The 19302-nt window shown below is 26.3% G+C and overlaps 1 protein-coding gene across 4 annotated transcripts in view; it reads left to right on the forward strand.

Annotated features, from left to right (window-relative positions):
* The window catches only part of LOC107452152 (ankyrin repeat domain-containing protein 27), a 133836-nt gene extending 132070 nt beyond the window's left edge, over positions 1–1766 (forward strand). For all 4 annotated transcript variants that reach the window (XM_016068468.5, XM_016068467.4, XM_016068466.4 and 1 more), the window contains one exon: positions 1104–1766. In XM_016068468.5, coding sequence (XP_015923954.1) covers positions 1104–1164 — 61 coding nt within the window. In that variant the 3' untranslated portion in view covers positions 1165–1766. The remainder of the gene's footprint in view (positions 1–1103) is intronic.
* The last annotated feature ends 17536 nt before the right edge of the window (positions 1767–19302 follow it).

Here is a 19302-nt window from a genome sequence, read left to right on the forward strand (position 1 = left end):
TTTAATTTAAAACATTAGTAGTATTTATAAGGAATTAATGTTATATATTCACTTTTGCCGCTAAATCGTTATTATGGGTGCGGCGTTTACCATGATTTTTTTCTTTTAAGTCTCATTATCACAAGTGCAGCGTTTATGATAGGTGCGGCGTTTCTTCCATAAATTACGGTATATTATTATTTTACATTGAAAAATGAATAAATAAAAATTTCTTTAAACTTTTCTATTAGATAACTCATTTTCAATTCATTTATTAATTTATTTTTTTGAAGTACCAAAAATATTTTAACCAGTTGTCTTTGTAGCAATTTTTTTTTTTTTTTTGAATTAAAGAAAAGAAAATTCTTTTTAAACGCTTTGCGGTTAGTAATTTTACTTGTTGTTAAAATAAAATTGCTTCTATGAATAATCAAGTGGAATTTATTGTATTGATTGTTAGAATGTCTTTCATAGTTTGAAAAATAATGAGGGTAGACTGTAATAAGATTCTAAAATTTTGATTTAAAATAATCTCTTTCTGAAAAATTTACCTATATTTTATAATCAATGTAATTAGAAATATTGGTGGTACTCTTCACTACTAAGAATAATCACTGTTTTTGTTTGATTCTTATTTATTGCAAAAAATATGATAAATAATGGAAAACAATCTTGAAGCACGCATCATAATAAGCTGCATTTTTTAAATCTATGTCTGACTCTTTAATTAAGTATATTAAACTGGTATAAACAGATTAAACTTTGTAGAAAAGCTGCCACATGAGAATTTCTGTGATAATATTACGTGTCCATATATCAACCTTGTGTGCAACACTTTAATGAATTTTTTGAATATTAGACACAAATTATATTTTAATCATTTTGTTGAACTTTTTTACTTTTAATTAACTATTGTGCACTGTGGATTGAGCGTTTTAGAGAATTTTAAATGTATATATTATAAAAAATATGATCACTTGACTTTTTAAGGGGATATTGTAAATTAATGCTAGAAGATAAGAAAGAAATATAATGTTCATCTGATTATTCAGTGTTTAAATATGCTAAGTTTTTAATGTTTGCAAGTTGTGACTTTATAATTATTAATTGGTTGATATTTATAGGGATTTTCTTTCAAGCCTCAGGCAAAAAAGTCTTGGTCTAAATTATGGAAAACAATCCTGAAGCACAAAGAAACATTTCACACATCATGATAGGCTGCATTTTTTAAATTACCCTTTAATGAAGCATATTAAACTGGTATAAACAAGGAGAATGGCTGTCATATGAGAATTTCTGTGATGATATTACATCTTGAATAATTTTTTTAATATGAGTCACTTAGTTAAAGTAAATAATTTTGTTGAACTTTTAATTAACTATTCTGCACTCTGGATGGAATATTTCAGAGAATTTTAAATGTTTATATTATGAAACGTTTTGTAAATTAGTTCATTTTAAGATATTTATATATTTTTGAAAAAATATTGTAAAGTATTTATTTGTCAATTTTCTCTATGAACAGAGCTATTATAAGATATTAAGTTGAACAAACTTTTTGCTTTTTAACTTTATATTCTAAAGTTTATCATAATTTATTCCTTATTATGCATTTTTTCAATAATTTTTATAAAAGTTTAAATTTTCTTTCTGCGGGTTTTAGCATAATTTGTCGTAATTTATAAAAGCTCTATTGTCTATCATGTAACAAACCTTCAAAAGATATTTTAATCAAAATTCAAGATTGTCAAATACTTTTAATAAAGTTATCTGGTATGTGTCAAAAATTGGTTTATTTTTACTTGATGTTATTCACCTGACTATACAATTTTGAATATCGTTTATTGTGAAGATCCTTAATTAATGTGAGCAAGTTTTTGGGAAGGTGTAATATTTGTGTAATCCGGAATCAAAAAGCAGAAAAATAATTAAGACATAATAATTAAAACGAAAGTTCAAATAGAATGCTTTTATCCTTCTTAAAAATTAAAAAGTTTGACGGTATTTCAGTGTTAGGACTTTCAAATTTCAAGGTCCCTTTTCTTTAAAAGAGGGTCCTTATTAATAACTATGTTAATAAATTATTTAAAGATACCCATGAAAATAAATTTAAAAAAATGGACAAAATGCTTTTTAAACAAAAAAAAAAACACTTAACAGGAGCTTATAATTAAAGATTAAAACTCAAAATATTGCAGAAATGACAAAATTTTATCTGAAATAATTTAAATTCTCCCTCCAAACAATGTTTAATCCTTTAACACACTGATTTTTTGAAGAAAAAAACGGCCAAAAAAAATAAAAATTATTTTATGTAAAAAAATTTATTCCACTCCTGGTTCAATTTTTCTTTTGGTGGACAATTTTAATCTACTGCACTTTTGTTCCATGGAAAAAGGCTATATTTTATTCTTGAATAAATAAGTGTTATAGTTTACAATCCTATGTTAATGATAAATATCAATAAAACGATTTTTTTTCTTAGTTTTCACATTGTTATTTTTAATCCTCGAATATAATCGAGTGTGAAAAATTACAGCTGCATAAAATACAACGTCGCTCGAATTATCTCGAGTGTGCACAGTTCTGCCTGTTTAGTGCGCTCGAATTAACTCGAGCGCACAAGTTGAAGGGTTAAAAGAAAATGTAAGGAAAGAGAGAAGATGAAAAAGCAGAGGATAACTTAGCATTATTAATTAATGGATGGTTAATTATGCAAAGTAAAGCACAGATGGCGCTATGGCGTTAGAATTCGTTGTAACATTTCCGGGTTACCACTTCTGATTGATTTTTACGCCTATACAAAAAAGCGCCATACAATATTATTATATCTTCAGTAATTACAATTTAAATTTCAATGAAACAAACAAATTAATTTGGAAGCATGCTATGATGCTATACAAAAAAATATCAAATGGCAATATTTTACATTAATGTAGCCAATAAAGGATAATGCTCAAAACATGCAAACCTTACATTTTATTTATGTTGTGAAATTAATTTTGTTAAATTTGTTTGAGGCTCACGACCTGTAATAATTTAAAAATTACGGAAGACTCTTATGAATGGTAAAATTACGAGTAAATTTAAATGCAAATCACAATTATAAACTTCCTGGAATATTAAGATTGTTTATACATCGCCTCATAAGCGTAGCATATGGGAACTTCCTACAACCGGAAGAAGTTTTCTAGGAAGTTTGTTATTGTTTACATATCGTCAACCATCCATAGGGCCAAACATGGAGGGCACACTCACATCAAGGGAGTGCCAACTATGTAATTCGATTCTTGCAAACGTTTCCTTTCTCATTATTTTTTTGTTACTGTTTGGATTCATTTTGTCTGCTAGCTGGATTAATAAGGACTTAAACTACGCAGAAGATTACATAGGTTAAAAGTAACTTTTATTGTCGTCGACTAAGACAGAGGGCGTGTGATTGTTCTGTTTTCCAGTGGTGCCATCTATGGCCAAGAATTCTGCCATACCCATACTTCACATCCGTTTATAGAGCGGACCCATTCATACATAAATTAATTTATCCACAGATCGTAATTTTGACCTGAACCAGAAAACGATCAATCTCCAATTTAGTACCCCAGAGGTATAATTTGTTATGGGAACTGGGAGGATTTTGTGACCAAACAGATTTAACATGCAGCAGGCAAAATTTTCTACCCGGAGAGTCTTCAGCCGGCTGGATTCGAACTCCCATTCTCACGAACCTGCGTCCAGCGCCCTGTCAACCAGGCTATCCTGGCCTAGTATCTTTTAATGGAACAGCAATTTTAAAGAGCAGTAGAAAACTGGGATTTTTGACAAATATTCATAATCAATGCACTTAATTGAAAATAATAAGTAATTAAGAGGCCTTTTAAAGGATTTTGATTCTTCCTAAAAGTAATAAAAATATCAATACAAATAAAATAAATATTTTTCTTAAATAAAATTAAAGTAAGTTTACAAAAGTAAATTTATATAACTGCAAAATTAAACAGTTTTAGCAGAAGATTCATAATGGGAATCAAAAGTTTTCAATTAACTTTTTGAAGAATTTTCAACCCTAACTACATATTTTGTGATCTTAGAGCGAACTAAAATAATTTAGACAATTCTGATGTTTTATTTTTTAAAAAAATTCTATGTCCCACCAGCTATTTTTCTTTCATTTTAATTCTATGAAATATGACATAATTTTTTATTTTAACATTCTGGGTGTTCTATAATGTCTTTTAATATGATTTTTAATTTTTTGCTAAAAACTAAGTGGAAAAATATTTTTAATGTGGGTCTCAAGTTAATATTCATGTGAAAAAAATTATTGAACTTTAACGAAATTTTATAGAAAATATAAAAAGGAATTAATAATAGCTAAAACTAACAAACAACCTTTTTTTTCCATCTCTGAGAATGTTAGGAAACCTGTAACAATACTCCGTGAATTTATAAAGGTTTTCTTATTACTTGCAGCATTTATTAACTGAATTAACTCGCTTTCGTGTTTGTAACAATGGTAACATGCAATTGAAGTTTCTACTACTTTCCGACTAGCTAGAGTACTGAAATCTTTTCTTGAGTTCCGTGCTTATTGAGACTACAAGTCGCTTCCTGACAACAACTAGCAAAGTTTATTACCATTTTATCCGCAAATAGAACATATTACAAATAGAAATTTTGACCACTTTTTAAGTAACTGAAGTGCTCAAATTCAACCAGTATTCTATTGATTACAACAAGTTACGATTGCTTCCAGACCTCTGAAAGCTAAGTTTATCCTCATTTTTTCACTAATGAGAATTTTTTGTTAAGCAAAACTTCGCCTTATAAGTAGAATCCTCAAATTTCAACTGTGTCTGGAACTGGAACTCTGTGTCTGATGACAATTCATGTTACATTTGTTTCCAAAAAGTTGCAAAACAAAATTTATCTCCATTTTATTGGCAATCAAAATTTCAATCCTTTTCAAATTTTAACATGTCCAAAACTAGAAAAAATAAAGTATGAAATAAAAATTTTAATAACTATGTCTTTTAAGTGGACTAAAAAGAAATAAATTATTTTATTTTTGTCACACCTAAAACGAAAAATATAGGCGCATCATTTTCTAAAGACTAATTAAAGTTTTTAAAAGAAAAGCTCTGTCTTTTGAATGATTGATTGAATGTAGGGTTTAGTGGCACAAGATCCAAATGAGGACATGCTGCACCAAACAATATGGTGCTCCGTCTTATGAAAGTGATGCGTCCAACATTTTAAGAGTGGCACAATCGAATTATTTCTTTTCACTCACTTGAAAAACGTAGCATTAAAAATTTTATACATTATAATGCCAAATTAAATTTTTATTACAATCTATCATTAATGACACTAATTTTTTTTCTTACAATCAATCAAAATTAGTCTACGCATTTAATGTGTTGAATATACAGATAAAGTTCTGAATCAATAATAAGTTAACTTTATAATTGAGTCATTATATGTTACTTCATTTTGATTTCTGTTCTGTGAAAATTAACAACAGAAAGTGAGTTTTGTATTTAAGTCATAGACTGATAGAGCGATTGCTTTTTAACGCTCAATATGCTTGTATTGAACACTCATTTTATTGCAAATTCACAAATAAAGGAGCTTTATGAAAAAATCTAACAGCTTATTTATTTATATTTGTTTACATAATCTATTGGCTATAACAAAACGATTGTTGTTTGCCTGTCGGTTTAACCACAGCATAGTGAGATTTTTAGTAGCAAATATTATAAAATGATTATTATAAAAAGCGAGAGGAAATTTAATTATAATCATTAGAAAAGTTGTCTTTCCTCACTCTAATAAAAGATTTTAAGTTAGTTAAATTGAAAAAAAAGAACTGTTATCAATCAATTGCATTGATGCAGATAAATTAATAATAAAATTAACTTAATGATTTAACTAGTATTTTTATTGTGTTTAGGATCTTTATTATACTTATAGAATCTAATATTATTTTGAGCAGTTTTATATTGTTCTATTATGATTTCAAAGAAAGTTTATAAATGTTTTAATACATTAAGCTAATGCATTTATATGATATGTTGTTTTATTTATAAAAAACAATATTTAATTATTAATTTTCATTTTAACAGTACACTCCGCTATTCAATATTGCAACGACTTTTTTTTAAATCCGTTTCCCATGCTTTTTATTAAAAGAAAATACGGAAATACAGAAAGCATTACTATAGTAAAGTAATTTAAAAATTTATTAAATTAAAGCTAATAAATTTTTGGAGAAACTATTAGCTTGTTAAACTGTCAAACTTTTGAGCAATCTTTTTTTCAATTTATGCTAAATTGGTTTTAATTATATTCAAAATAGTGATGCAAATTTTAGCTTTAAAAATAATGCAGAATTTGAAATATTTTTATCAAAGGAATACAATAAAAAATTTAATCGTGAAAATAAAGAAAAAAATCTACAGCTGATAAATTCAATAAAATATAAAAACTTATGAAATTGTACACCATAACATAAAAAAAAAACAATAGAAAATCGATTCGATATTTTCTGAGTGCCTCAAAATAAAAAAGTTCGCACCCTGAATAAATTTTCATTAAATAATCACATTTTCCCTTATTAGGGCTTGATGGTTTAGTGTGTCAAATCTTAAATGTGCTAGTTTATTAATTCAGACGATATGTTAATAATACAACAAATTACGAAATCAGTAAAAAAAAAAAAAAAACTTACCTTCTTTGGAATCTTATTTCTCCGGATTTGAAATTCTGACCCAAAAAAATAAACAAAAATATGTTAATTCTGAGAGAATGCTTTTTTGTGTCCGATTTAATTGACAGCTTTAAATATCGTTAGCATTAATTTATTTACATACTTATGGTTAACTCCCCAGGGCTAAAGAGGGCTGGTTCATCCCATGCTCAAAGCTAAAGCTACTATTCCCACCTCATGACGTCACGCCGCAAACAGATCTCAAAAATCAGAACTAAAGGATATGAAAACTTTGCTGCTTTCAGTAAGAAATGAGTGGAATGTTTGACACTTTTCTGATAATAGCTGCCAAACGTTACCTTGCTAACAAATTACTTCTGTTCAAAAATATAGCATTCATACATTTTCTCGGTATTCCTTATAGTATATAAAAAACAAGCATTTTAAAGTTAGAAAAATATCTCAATGGTTGTCGTCATCGTTTTCTAATTTTAGTTTTTAACTTTTACTGTTAAATAAATGAATAAAAGAACACTTTTATAATCACATATTATCCGATAATAATATGTAGCTATAAAAGTGTCCTTATATTTTATTAATTGGGGTGCCTAATTTTAATATTTTTTCTTATTTATTATTGCAATAGCAATTTTTTAGCATATATTATATCATTAGGAAACAAAAATCTTAAATGCTAATTACTAAAAAAATAATCTTTCAGCATATAATAATGGAAATATTGCACTTGCTCATAAATATTTAAAATTAAGGCATTATAATTAAAATACAAATATTTTGAATAATGGCACTAAAAAATATCTTATTAAATTGGAAGAATTTTTAACAATTAATAACTTTTATTTAAGTCCAGGATTTTATTTTCTTCTTCTTTTTCTGTTTTAAGTTACGAAACGGTATCATTTCAATGGCAAAATTTAAGTTCTTAAACGTCCAAACAAAAAACATGAAACATAATGCTTTTATTCACAGCAGGATAAATTCTTCCAGTACATTTTATATTTCATTTGATGTCACCTTTTTTATCTGAAATAAAACATGGAAAATTGTGTTTTCTCATTTTATGTTTTATAATACTTCTTGCCGGTCGCTATCACACAAGCTGATATTTGACTACTACTGTTAAATTTTTGCAATCAGATGAGAAGAATATAGAAAACAATGAATATATTAAAATAATTTTAAAAAAGATGCTAGTTACATACGAAACAATTTATTTTCAAAGCAAGAAATTGATGCTGCCCCTGACATCACTGACTGAAATCAGAAGCTCGGAACGGCACCAGTCTCTTCAAAGAAGTGGCCTTCTATTCTCTCTTTAGCCATGTAAGTCACCCACAAGGCCGTATTAGAGTGCCTTCAGTGAACAAGAGTGGCGCCAACCTCCCGACAAAACCTAATTGGAGGAAACTAAGTTTTTACCGCCGCAGGCTAAATGGAAAATTTCTCCATTCATTTAACACGGGAAGCATGATTAGTGATGTGAAAACTGAATATTTTCATTAATAGAAGGTAGGTACAATTTTGAATGCTTTGTTTTTATTTTGAGAAATACTTATTTTACAATTGTAGTCAAAAGTTATGATCTAAAATTGCTAATTTTTCTTACTTTTTCAAATTTATTACATTCTAGTATATGTCTGCTGCAGAGATTTGCACTCTAATTTAATTTTTCGTCAAGTAAAAACTTTTCCGAACCATTTCAAATAATTTTAAATGAATAATCATATGTATAGAATTATTTTCTATCTATTTAATTCATAATTATGGGTCAAATTCAGCGTTTCTGAATTCGGAAACTATGCATTGTGCTATGCGCAGACTGTCTGGCTTGGCGCTGTTTTTATATCTCATTCATGGGTCTCGCCGTTTCTATGTCGCCAAGAATGAATCGTCGTCTGCTTCGATAGTTGATACCTGAATTTGAATTTTCCTTATGAAGGTGATCTTAGAGCTGAATTTTCAATATTTTTATATGTCTAAATAGGTAGTGTAAAATTTTTTATGCATTTGTTTATATATAGCTATTGTATCTTTATTAATTGTATCTATTGCAATAATTAAAAAAAAATATTGTTAACTCATACTTTGGTTCAACTCAAACTAAATTTAAAAGTAGTGTAAGAGAGTTAGCTATTAATAAAACATAATGTATTGCAATTCAATGTCAAAACGAATTAGTTTATGCAATTAATACTATAAGAAATCACGTCATTATCTAACTTTGGAAGCTTTAATAATGTAATACTTTAACTAGAATACTGACATGTGAATTTTTTGGTGTGTTAATTTTAAGTTTTTCATTACATTTAGATTTGGTTTGAAAAGCCTTACATATGTTTTGTTGTTTACTTTTATAATAAATTTTTTCCCCATTTTACCTGTAGCTTAATGTAATACTATAATTGGAATAGTGACATGTGAATTTTTTTGTTAATTTTAAGTCTTTTATTATGTATTGGTTTGTTTCTTTTGAAAAGCCTTAAGTATGTTTTGAGAATGAGATTTCTTTAACTTATTTTTTCCTATTATCTATCATTAAAACAATTGCCAAACTTTAAATTTTGTTGTTGCAGACATAAAGCATTTTTATGAATTGTTTTAAATTTTATATACATTTGTGCTTGTAGAAATATTATTAACTAACAGTCTTGACAAATATTGTGTACATAAAGTTAAAGTTGTGAAGTTTGCTATTGAAAATAAATAATTATTTAATTTTTATAGATTTTTGTTTCATTTAATGAATTGTTAATTTTAAAAAAAGTATGGTATAAATTTAAATTTGTACAATAGTAAATATCCATATAATGTTTAAAATCCTCTTTCAAAATGTATCTTTGACAATTCAAATTAGATTGAACATTCTTAATATCATATACTTTAAATTCACTGTTATTAATGAGGGCAATTTGTGTTCTCCTCAAAAAAAGAAATAATTATTTTTTAAATTACAGACTCTCTTAATATTATAATTTTAAACTACTTGCCCATGCACAACAAAATAAATTAATTTATACTAAAACAATAATTCTATGTCTATTTATTCATTTATATGGATATATTGTGTTTTTAAGTAAAAAACAAGCTTTAAATATATTTCTCAAAAAAAATAATTTTTTTTGTTTAATTTTAATTTTTGTTTAATTACTGAAAAATAAAATTATAAATTTACGATACTAATATTTAAGGATAGAATTTTGTTGAAATATTAATTTCATTTTCAAAAAAATTTCAATGCAGAAAACAATTTTTTAAGCAATTTTTTAAAAGTCAAACAATTACCAGTTAAAAACTGTAAAGATATTACGTTGTTTTAATGAAATGATCGATTAGGAGAAGAAAAAAACATTTTCCATCCCATCCCCTAACAAACGAACGAATTCGAGAACTACACTGCCAAACATGGAAGCCCATGATTTAATACCTATCTTCTGGTAACCCGATCCTATTATGCGCTTGCACAGTTTTGATTTTCACCTCAATTGACGCCACTCTTGTTCACTGAAGGCACTCTAGGCTGTATTAACCATTAAGCACATGCTTAGGGCACCACAAAGCCTACCTAAATGTTCGCCAGGGCCGGATTAAGACCTCTTGAGGCCCTAAGCACTAAAAATATTTTGGTGCCCCCCTCTAACAATTAAAATTATATCTGCTATTAAGTCACGTGTTAATTCAAATTGTGAAATCAAAATTTTCTTGAAAGAAAATATTTATTCAAATTAAAACAAAAAAAATTAAAATAATATAATCAATTGAAAACTTTTCAATTAATATAAAGAAATAACTTCTGTTTGTGTATATGTACAATGTGCAAAAAAGAAAACACTTTGAATAACTTATGATCGAAAGTTTGATCTTTTATATACTAAGACTCAAAATACTTTAAATTAGAAAAACAGACGCGTACTTTTTCTAAAAAAAAGCATACCTTTTTTTTTCAATTGATTCGAATTCTTGACTCTCGAAATAAATAGCCCAATCTCGAGAATTTTTTAAACGAACTAAAACTTTTTAGCACACAATAATAAAATTCATTTACCTATAAATAGTTACTTGTCAAAAATAATTTTTAAGTAATATTAATTATTTTATATAATTTTATTTATTAAGAGAATAGTCGAAGGAACTTTAAATTGAAAATTTAACAAATATCATTTTAAGTGACAAAATACAAAATTTAATGTGTACTAAATCAGTCAAATACAACTGATTATTCAATTTAAAAAAAGTTATATATTTAATTTCTCAAGAACTATTCGACTGATTTCGTTCAAAATTTGTATATAGCATTTAAATTAATATTCTTTCAAATTATATAAAAATTTGTATATTTTTAAATTCAAATTTGTTCTGACTATTAATAATAAATAATTTTTTAAAAAAAACTTTTTTTGACAGGGAATTATTTTTAGGTAAATGAATTTTATTATTAGGTACAAAAATGTTTCAAAAGTTCTCGAGACATGGCGAAATGCATGAAAACTGCATGTATCATGCATTATATATAATATATAACTTAATGCATAACATGCATACATATATAACTTAAAAAAATATCTTCTGCACCAACAAATTAGCATATTTTAAGTTTGGCCCTCAAACCATTTAGATTGAGATCTGGTAAGTTAAAATCAGATCATTAAATCAAGAGTTATTCAGGTTTTTTACTTTTTTTATTTTAGGCACTGTATATAACTTTTACAATAAATACAACATAACTTTTACAAATAATAATGCATTTCATTATTCCTTTTTCCTTATTAAGCCTAATACATTAATAATGAGGGGGGGAAATTGTGATGAGTAAATTTATAAATGCAACAATTATCTCAAATGATCCTATAAAATCTGGATTAAAAATACGAAATAAACTTATTTCATAATAACAACTCACTCTAGATTGCATCTGTGGAAAACAGAATTAATTACCTAATAAAATTATTACTATTTTGTTTTATATTTTGGACATTCTCTTAGTTAACCTGTCATGGGTACAGAAAAGCTTAAGAGCAATGAATAACTATGAATTAAATCTTAATTAGACTAGTAAAAAATTGACCTTTTTGAAAAAATGATGGAAATCACTTAAAACTACTGCATTAAACCTGTACCTAAAATTCTCATAAGTGATAGCAGTAACTTTGGTCTGAAAAAGCTGTTTCAATAAATAAACACTTTAAACAAAATACTTTAAATAATTATAAATTCAATGATCAGATTTTCGTTTACAAATTCAGAACATTCGTGTTTACAATACAAAACATAAATATAGCAACAATGAATATAATATTAAAACTGAACGTAATCTTCAGTAGAAAATAACAAACCATCATTTTTAATTTATTCACTTTTTTTTTTTGGTGTGTGTTAACGATATTTTTTATTCCTGTATGCATACGCGTACATAATACCACATAAGTTTTATAGAAAATAATTTTAGGTTTGGAAAAATATAATTCTTAGAAACATATGCAGAAGTATTGTATGTAATTTTATTAAACCAACTGAAATCTACTTAGCCTACTAAAATTTTATGTACTAAATATTTTACATATTCTTTACAACATTTAAAGGCAAATTCATAAAATAAATCGAAATAAAATTTATGTATCGTTACTTAAAATTTTTATTTTGAATCGAATAACTATTTTAATTATAACGTCATAGAATGAAATTTATTTCGATATAAGATCAATGATTTAAAAAAATTTAATTACTTCTTAAAACTTATAATACGGCATTCCTTCTTAAAAAATATGTCACATTGTACTTTTAACATAAATTTGAAATTTGTTTTTATTACTTTTGAGTATTATTGTGTAATAGAATGCTTAAAATGTAAAAAACAAATTATATAATTTTTAATAATTGTGCATTTGAATATATATATACAAATACAAGTACATTTGAATGTATATATAAGCTCAAAATGAAGATAAAACAAAGAAAAATTACAGACATATGAAAAAAAAGGGCGGGGGGAAGAAAAATAATAATAAAACAAATAACAAACAACTGAAAAAAAAGAAGGAAGAAAGGATAAAAAATTTTTAGAAAATCCAGAAAATAAAAGATATAATCTTTTCATCAGCCCACACGATTATATCCTCAAAAAAGAGTGCTTTCTGATATTGTATCAATATAGCCAAAAGCAAAATATATTTATACAATAGTGTGTGGAGCACTCAAAAAATTGTTTTACAAAAATTACAACAAATAAAATAGAACACAATAAGTAAAAATATAACACGTGAAGACAGAAAATAAAATGAGATAAAAATAAAAAAAAAAGGAAAAAACAAAATAAAACATAAACTATAAAGCGAGTAGCGAATTCAAATGTACTTGCATGAACGGGAAATTTTTCAAGAATGATTTAAAAAATGATTTTCGCAACAAGATTGCAAAATATGAAAACAAAAGCGCAAATTGAGCGCAGCTAGAGGAGTTTTGTTTTAAAGTGCCGTTCTTACTGCATTGCTGAAGTGCGTTTGATTTTTTAGTTACCAAGGTTGGGCCCGAAATGGATGTGCGCAAGGTAATATTATACTGGATAATTTAAAGAAGTTGACCATAAATAATTTTAGAAAATGAATATTTATTTAAGAAAAAAAAATAGAAAAGAGAAACATGAATTGCCTGTTTTGCACATAATTTTAGCCACGAATTTGCCCGAAATGGATTTGTACATGGAAAAATTATATAAATTAAAAAAGAAAAGTTTTTTTAGTAGATAATTTTAGCAACGGATTTGCCCGAAATGGATTAGCACATGGAAAAATTATGTCAATTAACAAAGAAAAAATTTTTAGTACATAATTTTAGCCAAGGATTGGCCCGAAATGGATTTGCACATGAAAAAATTATGTAAATTAACAAAGGAATTTATTTAGTAAAGGAATTTTTTAGTAAATAATTTTAACCACTGATTTGCTCGAAATGGACTTGCACATGGAAAAATTATACAATTAACAAAGAAATTATTTATTAAATAATTTCGGCAACAAATTTACCCGAAATGGATTTGCACATGGGAAAATTATATAAATTAACAAAGAAAATTTTTAGTAAATATATCCACAAAAATATATCCATTAATTCAATGATTTTATATTGAATTTTATTACTATAGTTGGATATCCATTGTTTTTTATCAAATTTTGAAAGAGTTTATCGATTTGTTTTTTGGATAAATAAATATTACTACATATTCTTTTAATTCTATTCATTTCATTAAAAGTGGTATTTAAAGAGAATATATATATATATACATATATATATATTCTCAATAATAATTTTGATTGGCTCAAACTTTAATCATTATCATTAAGGATTTTCTTTATTTGTCATTAAACATATTTTTAAATTCAATTAATAAAAATACCTTTCTTAAATTTGCTATTTATTTTTAATTTGAAATTTTCCGTACTTTTTTTATTTCCTAATTATAATTTTCACAAATTTCGTTATAAGATGTACAAAATTTAGTTTACTTGCACTAAACCGAATTCAATGATTGAAAATTTGATTTTAATTCTACATATCTCTTTCATTTGATTTTAAAATTAAATTAGTTTTAATGGGTACTCTTTTTAATGTATTTTTCACCGTCAACGAACATCCGGTACACATTGTGTATTTATACATCTTTTGTGCTCAACTTCTATAACATTTGTATTTATACAAGACTCTAAGGACTAAGGAACCTGTAATTATTTCCTTATTAAAAGACTAGCTGCTTGCATTCCTATTACATAGTATATATTTTAAATCTTAAAATCTAATTTCATTATTCGATATATATAGATAAAAAAAAAATCATAAGTGATGCGAAGTGTGTGGTCATATTTTCGCAAATTTAACCTCCACAAAAAAATTTCGAAAAATGATACTTAAGCACAGCTCCTTTTTCTTAATTTAGTGAATAAAAAAAATTATTTGACGTAAAATTTTGCAACACAACCTTACCGTAATTTGATGACTTTTATCAAATTACGTCCAGTATTTCATCCAGTTGCAATGAGAATATAATTAAAAATATAGTATAAGCAAATATTTTTAAAAAAATTTGCAACACATAAAAAAACATGCACAAAAACTGCAAACATGCACAACACAGTTTTTTTTTTCACATCAAAAATCACATTTTTTACATCATCAAATCATTACATCAAAATTTTGTAAATCAAATTCTTTTGCACAAAAAAATCAAATTGCCATAGTATTAACTTTGCTACAACTGCGAAAAATATTCTGTTAACATGAATCATAGCAATATTTTAGAGAATCATTGTAATGGATAAATAATTACAGCTTTTATCGAAAGAAATTCACTACCTAATTTGATTATAAAACCAAAAATGTTTGATACATAACATCTTTCGTTTTTTTTTTTCCTTTTATTATGAAAATTTCGTACTTAGAAATGCTTGTTATCTACTCTTAAAATGGAAGCTGAAAATAATAAATAAAGAAAGCAATGTTTCGAAGGAAAAAAAATATGTACAGATAAGGCCGGATAAACCATTAAGCATACTAAGCACGTGCTTAGGGCACCAGAGGTAAGGGGGGCACCACGGAGCGCCAATAAAAAAAAAATCTTTCTACTAGAATTATTTTTTTACTCATTTTAATTCGATTTTTAAGTTCTTACATGGTTTTAACTAATTTGATATTGTGTTATAATTATTTCAGTCACGCGGACACGAAAAAGAAAGTTGTGTATTGACGGTATCCCATCACAAAATGACCAATTCTTTTTCCTAACAGACCACTTATATAGTCGGTGAGTAGCTGAGACCTGAAATATAAAACTAGAGTTGGGTATAATGTAAACAAGTATAACAAATTGATTTTCTACACTGACATGTCAAAGCATCCTTTTTCATAGGAGAAACATCTTGGGGACCGCAAAATCCCCTCTTTACTTTTCCTTTTTTTACAGTGAAAAATACTATTTCTCTATGTACTGAAGAAAAGATAAGATTGAAACTTTTAAATTTTCCTTCTTTGTGTGAACTTCTGTCCGAAAAGTGGGAGAGCAAATAAAAGAGAGTTTCCTTGACTGGCATATTTTTAAAAACCAATTACATGATTAGGAGCTACTTCAATTTTTTTCATTTTTAGCGTACACTTGTTAATAGAACATTTAAAACTTAAAAACAGATTTTAGAGTTCGACTTGATCTTGACTAAGTGTGTTTTATTTCATGTTCGAGGAGATTTAGCTTAATTTTAAAAGTATTTGTCTTTTTCAACATTTAATAAGTCAACGAGGAAGGAGGCTATAAAAAGAAACAAGAATCCCCCAGAGACTCTTTGAAGACTTCACGACTAAAAAGTAACAATTTATTTTTATTAATTCAGTTTTAGCTTATTGAAAGATTATTGAAAATGTTGTAGCAACATAATTAGATTTTTATTTATCATGAGGTAAGTCACTTTAATTTATTTTAAATAGAATATTTCAAATGAAAATTACGTATTCTTGTCAATGGGCAAAATTTAATTAGATTCAAAATTAATGTGGAAAAAGTAGGCATATTTTATAATGTAATATGAGTTTAATTTATCTTCGACCAAATGAATAATTTGCATATAAGGGGTGTCGGGTGTTCTAATTGAGTTCATGTTAAAATGGTCCAATTTGATATACTGTGAGCAATATAAAAAGTGAACGATCAAAATAACTTTTTATCTAATAAATGTAATGATCAGATTTTCGCATACTTAACCTTAATTAGTTCAAAGACTTAACCTGAAATATAAATCGTTCAAATTAATGCTGATGATATTTTACTTGGCGAACAAAGAGCACGGGGCGAGCTCATATGATCAGAAAGTCGCTTCCCCAATCGTGGTTGCCGGGAGAAAAGTGTTGAACCAAGCAGACCCCTCAATTCTGTTTTTAACATGTAAAGTCTATGGTGGGCTTGTCATACTTTGAATCGAATTTTCTTGTGTAAGAATCGGAGTGATCAATTCAAAAAAAAACACTAATAAGTTTTTTAATCTTTCCTATTCACGAAAATGTACGTAAATTTTTTTTTTATCTTATTACTTTTTGTAATATTGCCTTTGAAACTCAAGTCACTTTCTACCTTTGAGTAGGGAAGGAAGGCAATTTCCACCCCCAAGTTCATTCTCCAAGAGACTATTGCAGTCTAATCTTCTCCATAGGTGGTCTTTTCTCTCCCTCCCAAATACTCTGCTCAACTATTTTTGAAAGTCTTTTTCCCTCTCTGTCCTTTTGGAAGAACTGATATGGGGAGCGTTTTAAAAACCTATAGCTTACTTTTTATTTATAAGCTTGTAATTTATTATGAAAATTATATTCGCTGATAATTCGTTCATTCTATATACATTTTATTTATTTATTTGTAGTAATTTTCTTGCTTTTATTCATTTTGAGAGTGGATTTTATTTTTTAAATACATTATTCTCCCTTTTTTAAACTTTTTTCCTTGTTTTTTAAATATATTTCAGAATTAAAAAATTTAGCTTCTGAATAAAGTGAGCTTAAAAAGCGAGACAATGACGTAAAGATCTTCCAATATACTATAAAGCATCACAAAACTGCAGTTTTCCTTTTTTTTTAAACATATATCGTACACTCATTTGTAGATTTAAAAAAACATTTACATTAAAAAAATTTAAAAGGTTGCAATTTTTCCATTATTAAATAGTTTTAATTAGTCCAATAGTTGGGATAGTTTGTTTTTCCACGGTAAGAAAAAAAAATAGCTAGCACACAAGACCACACATCATCCAAACGTGAACAAGCACTTAGCCCTGTTTTTAGGACTTTAATGTAAATACACAAGAACACTAAAGTATTATGAAATTTTTATTTAAAACAGTAAATGAAGAAAAATATGAAAATATTCGCATGTATTGTAAAATTCTTTACTTCTACGTTCAGAAAATTATAAAGCTTATCAAAGATAGTTTTTAAGGAACTTCTTAGAAATAAGTTATACTTTTGTAAGTTATTTATTTGTCCTCTTATTTACGGCATTTACAAATAAAATGCGTTTATTACCCACTTTTACCATTATTCTTTGTTATTATTATTATGGTTATAATAATTTTAAGTTAAAGGCTTAAAATTAAAAATGAAGTTCCTTTATTATATAAATAATCACAAGATATTACTTGATAAAAATTATTGGATAAAATATAAATACCGTTTACCAACCAAAAGCTGATAAATAAAATATATTCGCTCTTTAATAAATAAGTTATATTTTCCTTTATTCCTTTAAAATAAGCTTCATATAAAACTGCGCTCTCAAAATATGCAGTTTATTAAATGTATACTACATAACTGCTTTAGATCAAAAAGAATTTTTTTTTTTTTTTTTTTTTTTTTTGCATTATTGCTAAATAATATCTTTGGCGATAAGTTTTTAAAGTAACTATAATTAAGTTGAAATAATGTAAGTAAAAATAATGAATATGAGTTTGTGGGTGAAGTTTTTAATGTATCCGAGCTAAGTTATTAGAATAAGTTAAGTGATATAATCGGAAACTAGATCTGTCTTATTATGATTTAAAATTTTGTGATCATTAAATCGAATAATTTTTAATTTTGATGTTTCAATTTGTGACAAATAACAAATATCCCCGGTGTTTATTTTTTAAGATCGAATCGTAATTCCAGTTCGGTGTTATTTATACAATAATAATGTAGTTAGCAAAAGTAATAATTAAAATGAAATGAGTTTCTAGTGAAGGTTAATTTAGTTCATTCAAATTGCGAAATTCAAATATTTAAGTCTAAATCGAATTTACACAGTAAGCAACCATATTTGCTTAAACAATGCATGAAATGTCAACATAGTTTTTTAAAGTGGTAGAATTTAATTACTTTCAAAACGGTGTAACAACCTTTAAAAAAAATTGAAAAAAATTAATTAAAATTAAAAAAAAGGTTGTGAAAAATATTTGTATTTGAATTGTAATTGAAAGAAAAAAATTAAATAAGTAATAAAAAAATAAAATCTTGAACTCAAGGTGTTACTTTAACATAAAAAGTTTTACAAATTAGCAAATCAATTTTTAAAAAAACTAACAAACTTTATTTGATTTATAGAGAAAACATAAATTTATTTTTAATGTAGTTACTTTATATGAATTACTTTCATATGATTACATAGTAAAATTTTATAAATTTAAATACTCTGGTTATTATTAGTTCTCTAAATAATTAAATGAAAATAATAAACAATTCAAGATATAATTAGAAAAAGTGCATGTTCAATAAAATTATAAAACCAATTTGAAAATAAATAAAGCCGTTTTAGAGTTAAAAAAAAATATTTTTTAAGTTTTTCTTAGAACGAGAAAAAGCATAATATAAGCTGTAGAGTGAGTTTCTTCTGATATCTTTTGAGAGCTAGTTGACCCTCGCAGGTTGCAATCCCCCTTTTGTGATAGTGGTTAGTCGATTAGTTTCGAATTACTTAACACCCCAGGAAATACACGCATCCAGACCGAAAATATAGGGGAGACAGTGGAACTGGTTTTGGAGGTGCTCTATATTTCATCCATGTTATGGCCGAACTCCTCCTGAAGGTTAGAAGGGAAATGAAA

This window comes from Parasteatoda tepidariorum, chromosome 11, assembly GCF_982258835.1.
Source record: "Parasteatoda tepidariorum strain Cologne lab strain chromosome 11, Ptep-v5.0, whole genome shotgun sequence".
NCBI classification, from domain to species: Eukaryota; Metazoa; Arthropoda; class Arachnida; order Araneae; family Theridiidae; genus Parasteatoda; species Parasteatoda tepidariorum.